This window comes from Haliaeetus albicilla, chromosome 2, assembly GCF_947461875.1.
Source record: "Haliaeetus albicilla chromosome 2, bHalAlb1.1, whole genome shotgun sequence".
In the NCBI taxonomy this organism is placed as follows: Eukaryota; Metazoa; Chordata; class Aves; order Accipitriformes; family Accipitridae; genus Haliaeetus; species Haliaeetus albicilla.
In genome coordinates, this window is record NC_091484.1 from 81,009,368 (window position 1) to 81,022,846 (window position 13,479).

Consider the following 13,479-nt stretch of genomic DNA (forward strand, 5'->3'; position numbering starts at 1 on the left):
CTGGCTTATAAATGAATCTTCTTGCCATTGAACAACTGAATCTGCTGAACTGTACAGTTTCTTGTTTTCTTTCAGATCCAGCAGCGCCGGCAGGAACTGGAACAATCTCTGGGAGTGCGCAACACATAAGTACTGCTCACAAGATCCCATTGGCATCATGACCACCAAACCAGTGGACCTTTCAGTGTTACTTAGCTCACTGTTACACATGGACCTGCTTCCTGACTGGATGAGAATGTACCATCACCACACCAGTCAGAACACCAGCTTTAGTGTGACCCTTGATAATCTTGCCCGTGGGTGGTGTCTCAAACCATTCCAGGCCACAGACAGCGCCATACAAGTGTCAAAGAAGATAAAAGGTTCATTCATCAACGCGCATCATTAAGTTTTAGTGGAAAGTTCAGACACTACACAGCAAATCCTAATGGGCTATGCATAGAATCGTGGGTGGCATTGATGGGGGAGGTTGAGATAGGTGTTATAGGAGACTACAGATTTAGAGAAATAAATGCAGTTTTCATCCTATGTTACCTAAGAGTCTCAAATAGTAACTTCTCTGGAATTAGAGAAGATAGTCTTTCTTATAGCTGTGGAATGCTTTATATTCCTGAACAGAGTTTTTATTTCAGCTGGAGCAGTGCAAGAAGCCATCTCACCATGTGAGAGAACAAACTAGGAGGATTTTCATTCCTGGAATGAAGAGTCCCTCTGGAAGAAAGAAGTAGAGTCAGGACATCCCTTCTGCAAACTCTAATACTTCCTCTTTCCCTTGCCCCTGCAGTGAAAGGTAGACTGAATTACGTATCACTAGATGGGTATGATCAATATGCTGTACTGAGAGGAAGAGAATTACTCCTGGGATAAGAGCTTCTTAGGCATCGTTGGTATCAGTGGTAGCAAAGCTGAGGTTGAAGCAAGAAATGAGTCATTCTGAGAAAATGAAAATAACTTAATGGTACTTTGCTGATACCTGCCTTGAACACAGCAGATTTTAACAACAAGCATATATGTAAAGTACAAAATTTCTTAAATTTTTCTCTGCGTACGAGTAGGGATCAGCACTGAAGAGGACTTCCGTAATTGTTAAGTTGTTGCAGAATCCAAGAAGCTTAACTTCATATAACATGGCAGTTTTCTCTTTACTTCAAGATATTAACAGAGTCTCTGGATTGGTCTCACATTTTGATCATAGGTGAACTGCCTCTTACTATGAATTATTCAGTTCCCCCATACATGATACATACTGGTTATATAGGATGCTGTTGAGTTATAAAGCACTATCAGCCTTAAATAGCCCAGAGGACATATCCCTTGGAAACCATCTTCTTTGTAAATGTACCACAGATTTCAGACTATGGGAATTTATACCATATTTACTTGGAAGCAGGGACATCTTCATTAAATCCTTCCCCCCACCTCATTTTTTGTAGTGCATAGATTAGTTTGTAATTAATAGCTCAACATGATTTCTAGTCCAAAAAGCAGCTGCCAAAGTATAACTCTTTGTCCAGATGATGTGGCACTCAAAACCCTCTCCTAGGTTTCTCCTTTTCATCTCCTTTCTTTCACTTTCTTGGAAAGAGAATCGAATTCACATGTGGTACAGAAGGGAGGCAACTCTTATGAGTAATGCATTTTGCTGTAGTATTGTCCGTTTCTCTTCTGCTATCTTTGCCAATTTCTTTCTTAGTTGAACTTAAAAGTTTCTTCTGTCCAGTCACAGAAGAGACAGTCTTCTCTTCCACCCCTCTATTTAATACCTCTGCTTTCACAACAGTGCCATAGCTTTTACTCTGTCCATTGTGTTCAGAGATGTCTTGGAAAATTTACATTTGAGTGCAGTCATATATTGGCAGTACCATCATGCAAAACCACTGGTGTGAGAAAAAGCATAGCTGTACCTTTTTGCCTGAGGCCTTTTACCGGGAATGGCTTTGTTTGGAACTTTTTTGTGTTAAAACCTCTTTTTACAGTAAAATGTGAAATCCTGCAATCTTAAACTAAGTATAGTGAGGGGCTGTGAAGCTGCCAGACAATGAATGACTTGAAATCTCATTTACATTAGGGCTCCACTAATTGGACTACAAGCAAGCATTATGAGGGAAAACAGTGGGGGTCATCTGCTACTGTGCTTCCATATTTATTGCGCTGCTGTGTCAGTTGTGTGCATGCTGTCCAGTGTATAAAACTCTTTCCTATATGTGGTAAACAGAGCAGCTACATTCAGGAGATGCATTCAGTCTCCAGGAATAAGAAATACAGAGACAGATGTAGAAGGATGTGAGAAGGGCGTGGGACTGGGATAGATGCCTGTAGGATGTTTGCCAGGGAATTCTGGTTTTTGAGAACTTTCCCACTGAAGTGACAAATATTTGTACAGAGAAATTTCAGTCATGTGCCACAGCTGGCAACATAATGGAGTCCAGCCTGCTTTTAGAATCTCTCTGCAGAATTGGACGGATCTGTTTCCAAGTCTCTTTCAGAGAAAATTAACAAAACCAATGTGGTATTGCTGCCCAGCGTTCACAACGGCATCACTGGAAGGTGAATCTATCTTAAGCACCAATGCTATACTGAAGCGTGTGTGTGCACACGCACACACATGCATGCACATACGTGAGTCAGCCACTGTAGATGGCACTGAAGATGGCAGTCCAAAATCTAAATTCTTATGTCCCACTGTCCATATTCCTACTATACATAAAAAGACTAGTCACCAACAGTGAGTCTTAGGAATAGCCGTCACGTGTCTTTCCTTTGGTCAAACTGGGGTTTGATATTTTGATGCTTTTTTCCTGTGTTCAGAAGCAGTTTGGGCCTTTTACTGAAGAGATGCAGAGAGGAGTTCTGTCCTCTGTTCCAGGAGTGCAATCAGGAGCTTGCTTGTTTGCAAAAAAGAGAAATTATATTTGAAGAGAAATAATGGATCAATACAGGGAGGAATTGGACCAAATGCTGCTTGGGCATACGAAAATGAAAGGCAGTGGTACTGAACAGGCATGTAATTGTGGCAGATTGTGAATGACGAATTCATTCTAAGTTCAGGATGGTTGTCTTTTTGTGTGTACAAAAGATGACAAGAAGATGTTTGGGGGTCTTCAGTTGCTGCCACAGTACAATACAGATCTGTGCATGCTGCAAAAAAACCTTCTGTGCATAGTAGTGAATGTATACATGGTAATATAGATTCTTAGAAAATATTGCATCAGACTAGGAAAGGGTTAAAACAGAATTCTGGAGCACCAATAGAAGGGAAATATATCTTGGAGCTGAAGCGTTGACATGGCAGGTTTGAAACACTTTCTTTAGTCCTTTTTGCTGTTGGCCATGAGTCAGCATTCAGACCAAGTGTTTCTTAGAAATTAAAGGGAAAATACTGATTATGGAATAGAGAGAAGAATACAGCAGTGGAAAATATAATTAAAAGATGGAGCAGAGCGCCACTGAAGTGCCAGTAAGACATAGCACAGGATAATGTGCAGAGTACTGTTGGAAATAGCACAGTCCATGTGAGTCAGTATTTGTGTGCATGTGTGTATGTATACATGTAGAGCGCATGTGGGAGAGAGCCAGTCTCAACTTGTATATAGCCTGGGAAATGGGCATGCAGGACAGAACCAAATGTTCTGCAGATAACTCTGAGACACATTGTCAAAACATTTTCCACTGTTATTAACAGGGATTCAGTTGTTTGACTTAGCAGGGTTGGTAGTTGTAATGCAGACATTGTTTCAGCTGGCAGATTTTTACACCACATATTGTTTAGAATTTATCCTGTGGAAGCTGAGTGAAAATATTAGTGCATATATCAATACTGGTGCATATCCTAGGGCTCCTAATTTTGCCATAATGCTAGTCAGCTATTGGGGATTTTTTGGCCTGTTTTTGTGTTGAGAACCCTTTTATGGCAGTGCAAAGCGATGAGGGGGAAAAGAAAGCTCTTTTTTCCTGAAGAAAGAGGTCTCCTTTCTGTAACTGCTCTGTTGTTTAATAGGATGTATCTGTTCTGCCAGATCCTGTATGATAAACACCTTTTCCAATCTCATTGAAGAAAGGAACTCCATTAAAAAAATACAACTGTGGGTTTGTGAGAGTGAGCAAATACGTGTATAAGGGGGGGGTGGGGAGAGAGAGAGACTCCCTCTACTCTGTAGCCACCATATCTTCATTGTATGATGCCAAGTGATTCGTAGAAAAGCTTTTAACAATAAATACTTTGTTTCTTTGTATCTCTTGCACTAACCTTATGTATCTTAACAAAGACAGATACAGTTGGTTTCTTTCTGCTCCTGATAACGTTCTTGAGTTTTTTGATTTCTGTTTCACTTGTGCACGCACCTGCACGCACACACAGAGGGGCATACATATACAGGTTTTCATGGGACTTGACAAAGGTGAGAACTGTTGCTCTTTAGATCTTTCTTACGTGAATTTGTTTCTTCACTGGATTCTGTCTTCAGCCATTTCCATACTAAGTGAGAAATCCTTACCGTTGGAGAGGTCTGGCTCTTCTCCGGGTCAGTTGCTTGGTCATTTGGAGTACATTTCACATTATCACTGTTATTAGTTGTAGTCAACAAAAAAGTTGCAGCTGGGGCTAGAGCTTGGATTCTGAGAGGTGGTATAGGAATTATACAGTGACTATCTAGACCATAGTAGGAATTATGCGGATGCCACCTCAACAGGGCTTGTCCCTAGGTTCCGCTTTAATAAAAGAATCAGAGTTCCTTCTGCTATGCTTAATATGTCATAGTAGTTACAACTCCAGCTGGGTACCTCTGAAGAGGGACCCTACCTGTCAATTGTTACTGGATTTTATAGTCTCTATAGGTGACTTGATCCTGATAGCACTTAACACTCATCCATTCCTGTTTGCAGAGTCTGGGATCTTTTCTTCTGATTTGCTCCCGCAGCCTCCAGGCACTCTTTTTGTCTGTGTCTTGAGACATTTCCTTATCTTTTGTTACAGAATATCCTATAGTTAAAATTTTATTTATACTTCCTTATCTACCGATTACATTTCCATAGATAAAAACAAGGGTTAAAGTACAATTCATGTGGCCTAAGTCTTCATGTACTTTAGTCACTAGTGCTAAGCTCTGGCACAAATTAGTCTCTAACTACAGAGGAGCCTGGAGTAAGCTGTGCAAACAGCTAGCAGCCTTCCAACAGAGGTACTACACAGCCACTAATATTAGAAACCTTTGTCAGGAGGAGCAAGCTGCAATTCACCAGCTCAGTGAAGAGGGTTTTGTTTCTGGGTTAAGGTTTCTTAGCCCAACAGACTTTCAAGAGAGAAAGACACAAAGAACTGGGGTGGTTGAAGAGTAGAAAGAAGAGTGAAAGTGGAAAGGAAGACCTAGAATTAATTCAGCAGCTTAGTGAAAGCAGAAGTAGTAACCTTTATCCGAGGAGAAAGCAAACAGACTTGAAAAAAAATTCCTGCACGTCTATATAGATACTCCACCTAGCATGGGGAAAGTTGTTTGGAAGTTTGTCTAGGAAATCTCAGCAGCTGAGATAAACAAAAGTTATTTTTGCCTTTGAAAAAATGAGTGTCTGCACAGTTCCTCATGGAGAAGGAAAAGCAAGTAGCAATCATCTTGTAGTTACAACAGTCCCACGCATTTTATCCCTTTCCTTTTGGAGCAGCAACAGGCAGGCTCTTTTTTCCAGAATTCTGAGAGGAGGAATGCAGATTTTTTTTTTTTTTTAAGTTTCCTGTTGCTTCTTGTTCCTCTCTTGTTCTGTCTGCTCCCCATCCCTATCCTGTTCCCCATCACTATTTTGCACTCTCTTGGTTTTTTCTTCTTTTCTTTTTAAAAAGTTCCCTGTGCCTTTTCTTTCACTCAGTCATTCCTCTATCTTGTGCTGTGTCCCATTTTTGAGGCCATGGAAGTGACATCAGGAGCAACAGGTTGTCAGAAACATGTCCTCCAGCCCATCACTGTTTTCACCTTCTCCATCTCTTTGTCCCAATCTGCATCTCTCTCTGTATTATGCAATCCCTCTCCCCTGTTCTCTGTCCTACTTTTTCTCTCCCCGTAAGTCCCACTCCCTGTCCCCATCTTTATCCTTCCTTCTTCCTCTCCTTTTTCTGTCCATCCTTTTGTCCTGCTCCCTGACCCTATTTTTTCCTCCATCTCACTGTCCTTTTCCCTGTACCTTTCTGTCTCTGCTCCTCAGTCCTTCTCCCTCATCTTACTTTTCTCTTTATAACCCTCTGTCCTGCTCCCCATCCCTTTCTCCAACCCTCCCTGCTGCTCCCTGCCCCCATCTGTCCCCCCGTCATTATCTCTCTCTCTGTCCTTGTGTCTCTACCACTCTGTCCTGCTCGCTGCCCCTTTTTTTCTCATTCTGTCCCAGTGCCCTGGTCCCTGACCCTCATTCTCTCTGTCCTTTTATCTGACCTTCCCCCCCCCCCCAGTACCCTGTTTCTCTCATGCTCTCTCTTCCTTTTTCATTCTCAGTTGCTCTGTCCTGCTCCCTGTCCCATCATTTCTCACTGTATCCCTCTGTCTGGCTCCCTGCGCCTATTCTTTTTAAATCCCTGTCATGCTGCTCATGCGAGGTTTTTCCTGCATCTCCATCCTGCTCCCTGTCCTTATTTTTCCTTCTCTGTCCTGCTCCCACTCCCTCTTTCTGCCTCTCTTTCTCTGTCCTGCTCCCTTTCCCCCACATCTTGCTGTGCCTGTCATTTTTCTTGTCCTTTTCTTTCTCTCACTGTCCTGCTCCCTGCTTTCTCGTGCTTTCTCGCTAGACCCCCGCTGTCCAGCCAGCTGCTGATTTTCTCCTCTCTTCTAGTGTCCTGCTCCTCGTTTTTGGCAGCCTTCGCCTCTGCCCAGCAGCCCATCGCTCCAGGAGCCAGCCGACAGACCGTGCGTTCCCCGACGGACCGACGAGCGTGGCTCTCGGACCGAGTGCCGAGGTGTCCGAGGGGCAGGGGGAGCGCCGGGGGGGGGGGGCCCGAGCCCCGGAGCAGACTCGCGGGCAGGACTCGATAGGCGCGCGACTGAATAAACGCTGGCCGCCCGTCCCCTTTGCCCTCCGGGCTGCGTTTGTGCTCCCTTTCACGGGGCGAGGGGCCGTGAAGGAGCCCAGGGGAGGGGGAGGTGAGGCGCTGGGGGCTCCGGCTGTGGGCCAGGGCTGGAGGAGCCCCAGGTGCGGCGCTGCCGGCTCGGCGGGGATTCCGGCTGCGCCGGCATGGGGATGGGTGGAAATGGAAACGGTGACCCCACAGAGTCAGGAAGCAGGGCGGGCTGCCTCCCGCGGCATGCTGGGAGCTGTAGTGCCGGGGCACGGAGGTTCCCATCGGCCACGGTACCTCCCAGGGCATGCCGGGAGCTGTAGTTTTCGCAGGCGGGCAGTAGCGTTGCTCTCAGGCGCGTGCGGTGCGGGGTAGTCCTTGCTGCCGCCGCCGCGGATCCCGCTGCGCGGCACGAGGTGTAGTTGTGTTGTGGGTTTCGTGTGGTTTTCCGCGGGCTTCCCACGGCGCCCGCTCCCCGCCTAGCTGTGCATAAATGCCTCCCGAGCGCATACGCCGTAGCGTGCCGTCCTGCGCGTGGTGCAGCCCGGCGTTCGCTCGCCGGCTCTGACCCCTCCGGCGCATGCGCGGTCCCTGGGAGCAGCGTGGCGGCGCGCAGGGCGCGGGTCTCGGCGGCAGCGGGCGAGCGCCGGGACCGCGGGTGAGGCGAGCGATCCCCTCCGGCGGGGGCGGTGGCGGGGGGTGCCTGCTGCCCGCTGGCCGCCCGGGGCTGGCGGGACGGGAAGCTGCGAAGCGGCCGCCGCGGCAGGCTCCCGGTGCGCCGGAGGCGAGCCGGGCCAGGGCAGCGCCGGGCAGTTCCCCGAGAGCCGATAGAAGGGAAGAGGGGACGGAGGCGGGCACCCCCCAGGCGCGGCCAGCGGGCGCCTCCCCGAGTCGCCGGAGCTCCCCCGGCGCCTTCGCTCGGCCCGTGCGGCTGCCCCCAGCTCCAGCCCCTCCCCTGAAGCCTGTGCTGTAGCCGCAGGCAGCCCCCGAGCCCTGTCGTGAGGGCAGCAAGCTGGCCCTGCGATGTTCTCGAGTCTCCCTGAACGTGGGTGCCGTTAGCAGCGGCGCGGGGAACGAGCGGCGCCTGCGGAAGCCCCTGCGGAAGGAGGGGCTCCGGCCAGGGTCGAGCTACGGTAATAACGGTCACTGCTGCCTCTTTCCCTCTCCCAGAGGCCACGCTGTGAGTGCGGTTGTCCGTTCGTCCCCGGGGATGCCGTTGACTGCAGCAGCCTCAGGCTTGCGTGGGCTGTCTCTGCCTGGCCTCCCTCTCCTCGAGGCGCGGGAGCACAGAGGGACAGGCGGAGCGCTTACTGGCTGTGGACGGGAGCTGCTGAAGCTGGAGAGGCCACAGAAAGGTAAAGAAGAAGAAACGGAAGGCCATCTGGCTGGCAGCTGCCTCCCGCTGCAGGCAAGAGAGAGCCTGCCTCTCTGGGTGTGGGAGGATCCCGCCTCGTAGTCCACAGCAGGTCAGACCGCCAGGGTCTGTATGCATGACCAGCAGCGCGGTACGGCCACGTAGTGAGCGAGCGAGCGAGGCTACGTGTCTAGGAGGCCTCATCTCGTAAGAGCTGCGAGGCGCTCGCGTGTTCCGTTATGTGGAGGACAGCCAAGCGACTGGAGTTACAGAAGAGCAAGGGAGGAGAGAAGGAGAAAGAAGCGTCTGAACTGGCAAGGTCTCCTGGCAGCTCCAAGAGCGAGAGCTGTGGTGAGTCCTGGGCCCTCGGGGCCCTGTCGCTCCTCTTGTGCCTCCCGGTCCCTCCCTCCCCCTCTCCTGACCCCCTCGCTTTCTCATGCTGCTGTGATGTTTGTTTGTTTGTTTGTTTATTTTGCTTCCCTGTGCCTCCTCTCTTCTGTCTATTCTCTTGTCCTGCTCCCTCTTCCTCCCCCCCTTCCTCTCTCTCTCTCTCATTCGACTGCCCCCCTTTCTTTTTCTCTCTGCGTTCTTGTCCTGCTCCCTCTCCCCCCCCGCCCCCCGTCTTTGTCCTGCAGCCAGTCACTGTTTTTTCCTTTTCCATCTCCTTGTCCTGATCTGCATCCGCCTCTTTCCCCGCCTCCCAATTTCTCTGGCCTGTTGCCCTGGCGTTCTTTTCCTCTCTGCGCCTGTACGTGCCGCTCTGTGTCCCTGCCTTCCTATCTCTCTTCTTCCTACTTTCTGTTTTTCTGTCTATCCCTTTGTCTTGCTCGCTGTTGCTGTTTATTTTTGTCATTCTGGATCTCACTGTCCCCGTCCTCCTTCCTGTTCATCTCTTACTCTCTGTGACCCTTTGTGCTGCTTCCTGCCCCTTTTTTATTCACCCTCCCTCTCTCTGCAGGGCTCCTGATACCTCTCTTTCTAAATTCCCCAACCCCCTGTGCTTCTCACGGTCTCTGTCTCTCTCTTTCTCTCTCTCATTGTCGTTGCTCTTGTCTGTCACGCTGTCTTGCTTCCTGTCCCGTAGTTTCTCGCTGTATCCCTTTGTCCCGCTCCCTGCTCGTATTCGTATTGCTCTCTGTCCTGAGGACCGTCCCAGTTTTTTATCTCCGTCCTGCCACTGTCCTGATTTTTCCTTCTCTGCCATGTTCCCTGTCCCTCTTTCTGTCTCTTTTCCTCTGTCCCTGCTGCTTATTTCTCCATCTCTGTCCAGACCCCTGTCCCCCCCGCCCCGCCTTGCTGTCCCTCTGCCTTGCTTTCTTTCGCTACCTTTTCTGTCTGTCTTTCTCTGCCCCATTCCCTCTCCCGCCCTTTCTAACTGTGTCCGCCTGTCCAGCTAGCTGTCGCTTCTTTCTTTTTTCTGTTCCTCAGTACTTTTTTCTTTTTCCGTATCTCTCTCCCACTGCCCAACGCAGCTGTTTTTTTCCCCTCCGATGCTGGCCTGCTCTTTGTCCCTTTTGTCTCTCTGTGTCCTTCTGTCATGCTCCCTGTGTCTATTTAATCCCTTCATCTCTGTCCTGCAGCCTGTCGCTATTTTTTTTTTCCCTCTTCCGTGCCTTTGTCCTGCTCCCCGTCCTTGTCTCTCTCTTTCCCTTGCTTCTGCCTCCCGTCCTTTTTTCCTTTCTTGCTCCATCTCTCTGTCCTGCTCCCTATCCCTCCCTCGCTCTCTCTGTTTCTGTGTCCTTCCCCTTGCCTTTCCCCACGGTCTCCGTCTTGTACCCTCTTTGGTTTTCTTGTTTTCTGGGTGGCTGGGCCCGGCTACCCGCGGGGGTGCTTCGGCTGGGGGGTTTGGGGTGGGGGCCTGGCCGTGCCGGTGATGGCGGGGAAATAAAGCCTGAAACGGCAATCGTGAAGCGACGCCCTGCCTGTGCTGGGGCTGCCTGGCAGAGGCGTGGGGCCGGGCCCTCCGCAGGTCCCGAGCACTCCCCAAAACTATGCGTGGGGCCCCGGGGGTGCAGGGCTGTGGGGTGGCTACGCTCAGCGTCGCCCGTGGGCACTGCAGGGTCAGAAATGGAGAACAAGTTTTCTGTTCCTGGGGCTTGACAACAGGCTCGCGTGGCTGATGTGGGGGCTCGGAAACAGACCGAGCTGCGCGGCTTTGGGCCCAGAAACAGAGGTCCGGCCCTGCGTGTTTGGGCCTTGAGAACGGGCTCAGCAGCCGGGTTTTTTGGCTCCCAAATGGGCCCCGAGTCAGCTGGTGCTGGGGCCAAAAGCGGGAGCCGGCTTGGCTGGTTTTGCAGGCGGGTGGGAGGGTGTTGGGGGCTGCGGGGGGAAGCGGGGGGTGGGCAGGGTGCGTGGACCCTCCCCGGAGATGGGGGTCTGGTTGTGTCGGACGCCGAAGTTTGGGAGTCCGGCACGCAGCAGGCCGAACTCAACATCTGTGATGGTCTGTGGGGGGGAAAGGCGCTTTTCAGACCCCACGTGCCCTCTTTGAGTCCAGCTCTTCTTTCTGCGCTGCTCAGAATAGTTGTTAAGTAATTAATCGCGCAAACTAACGAATATTTATTCGGCGTGTGACTCTGATGTTTAATCCTAATGCTCCAGTTTTGACAGCAGTTGATAATACAACCTTATGGAAAGCCCAGACCGTTGCACGTAGCTGGAGCTTGTAAGGAGAAGCATCTGAAATCAGCCGGAGCTTCAGTGCGGAGCTGGGGCTTCAACGAGCCAGAACTATAGCAAGTGGGAGCTGGAACGAGGCGGGGTGTCCGCTGTCTGGAGCGTGCATTAGCCAGAGTCAAAAGTACCTGTGGCTGTAACGAGCAGGAGGCGCGTTTAGCTGGAGCGTCTTTTCGCTGGAGCGTCCGTCGGCCGGACTGCGCTCCCAGCACGGCGGAAGAGCGGCCGGGCGCGGGCAGGGCTGTCCGCAGCAAGCCGCTCCGAGCAGCAGGGAGGTGAGTTGTCCTTCTGCCAGCGGGGAGCCCGGCCTCTTCCCTCGGGCATGCAATCCACGCCGCGCTCCTCTCTCTGCGTGGAGGGTCTCTCCCGGTCCGTTCCCGCAGGCAGAAGCGAGGTGGGGGTCCCCCGTCTCTCCTGGGGCAGCCCCTGCTGCGAGGGGGCGCGGGCGAGGTGTCGTCGTCCCCTCGGTACCGGGCAAAGGGGAGAGAAACCGGCCGGCGGGAGCTCCTGGGGTGCAGAGCCCTTCCGGCAGAATCCTCCCCTGTCTTTTCACCGTTGGCTGGGTGTGACAAGCAGGTTCATTTCTTTGTCTCCTCTTCTCCCAGTGTCACCTTCCGCGTCACACGAAGAAAATCCTGCGTGGTCAATTCCGCTTGCTGCTCAGGTAATCGCACGTATCGGGCTGGGGGAGCGGAGAGAAACACTTGCAAGTTCGAGGGCACTACAGATGCTCCACGTTAAACCCACAGAGAAGGCAAATTTGCTGCTAGTGCAGAAAAGGTGATGGAAAAATTGCTGTTAACAGATCGTGCCCTGTTCCTGAACTGGTCCCTTGATGTGTTTTTGTTTCAGGGGAAAGAATGAAATTTCCTGTCTGGTAAATTCAGAGCTGCCTGTTAGCTTCTTCAGGGTCGAGTGTTTCTCTTCTCTCTGTTCATACTGATTTTATGGGCAAGTTGGAAATAGCCTTTTACTTTTTTATGTATAACTGAATTTTTAGGAATATGTGGTGTCCCCGTAGTTCATTTTTGAGCACCTAGATGCCAGTAGAAATGTAATGAGTGAAACGTGATGGGAACTGGTACTTAAACTTGATTTTTTTTTTTTTTTTTTTTTTTTTCCTTCCCCATTAAGAGTGTTGATGGCATGTTGTCCCGTGGGACAATCCCCATTCCGTTCAGCGGAGTCTTCAGTCTAGGACTTTTAAGTGGAAAAAATTTGTCCTTCCAAAAAGGGACTAGTCATTCCTAGGACCGAGGCATAGACTTGGAGAGTCGCTTAAGTACGTGATCAGAATTAAAGCCAACTTTCAGTTGATGTTGCTGCTGTTGGTCTTTGCTTTCATTGATTTCTCCACCACTCCCTCGTGGTTGGGAGCTCTGAATCGTAATGTTTTTCAGTCTCTAACGCATTTCCACCCCCCAAAAAAAGGAGAGGCAGTGTCTAAAAGTTAATTAGTTTCCTCACAAATGCGTGAGTAAATAAAATTTGAGTTATGATGATTAAAACCATATAAATGACACCAGTCTTGCAGATCTGGACTATTTCTGAACAGGCATTCATCACACGCAGAAGTCGTCAGGGTACGGATCACCTGCGCTTCATGCTCTGACAAGACAAAATGCTGAGGCAGGGATGAGCTCTGAAAGAAGAAGAAAAAAAAAAAAAGAAGGCTACAGGGTCACGGTTTTGTTTTGTTGTTGTTTGTTTTTAGAGAGTGCAATATTGACTGGTGCCAGCCTGCAGAGCTCTTCTGCTGCCTGACCTCTCCTTCTCTTTCATGGCTGTAATTGTCGTTTGGATAAGTGTAGAAGAGCAATTAAGTTACTTGCCTCTGTGAATGTGCTGGTAATACCAGGAAGGCAAATGCTTGAACCAGTAGTGAATAACTTGGCGACGAGTAGAATTTCTGAAGGAAGAACAGCAGCAGCAACAGGAAGCAAATAGCAAGTGACCAGAAACTTGTGTGTGTCAAAGGCATCAAAGCTTTCTTGCCGAACGTTGTTTGGCAATATGTTCCAAATGGCTTTTTTCGGTAAACGTAAATTTTCAGGAAGTTCAGGGCTGTGTGTGGCAAAACGTGTCCCTCTGCGTACGCGTCCTGCTACGTAAATAGCATGGGTCAGTGGCAAGTCCAGTGGCAGGGCTGCTGTGCCCTACTCTTGACGTTGCCATAGTAGTGTTGCGGTATTTAGACCTTCACGGACGGGCTGAGGAGTGGAAGGAGGATGCCTGTTTTCTGTAAGGGCTCAGAATGCCGACCCTTTTCTCTGCCTGCCGCTCCCCTGTGCGTGAGATGAAGCTGTTTTATTTTTCTCCCTTGTTCCCGGTCTAAATATTTCTGGAGCTGTTGCTGCTGTGGGTTTGCAATTGGTGTTACTGCGTTTTTGTAGCGTTCTGGCGATGGGTCGTTTCTGCT

The 13,479-nt window shown here is 49.9% G+C and overlaps 1 protein-coding gene across 11 annotated transcripts in view; it reads left to right on the forward strand.

Moving 5' to 3' along the window:
* The window catches only part of SMARCD3 (SWI/SNF related BAF chromatin remodeling complex subunit D3), a 118,716-nt gene extending 114,484 nt beyond the window's left edge, over nucleotides 1-4,232 (forward strand). For all 11 annotated transcript variants that reach the window (XM_069778552.1, XM_069778551.1, XM_069778550.1 and 8 more), the window contains one exon: nucleotides 76-4,232. In XM_069778552.1, the coding sequence (XP_069634653.1) occupies nucleotides 76-129 (54 nt within the window). In that variant the 3' untranslated portion in view covers nucleotides 130-4,232. The remainder of the gene's footprint in view (nucleotides 1-75) is intronic.
* The last annotated feature ends 9,247 nt before the right edge of the window (nucleotides 4,233-13,479 follow it).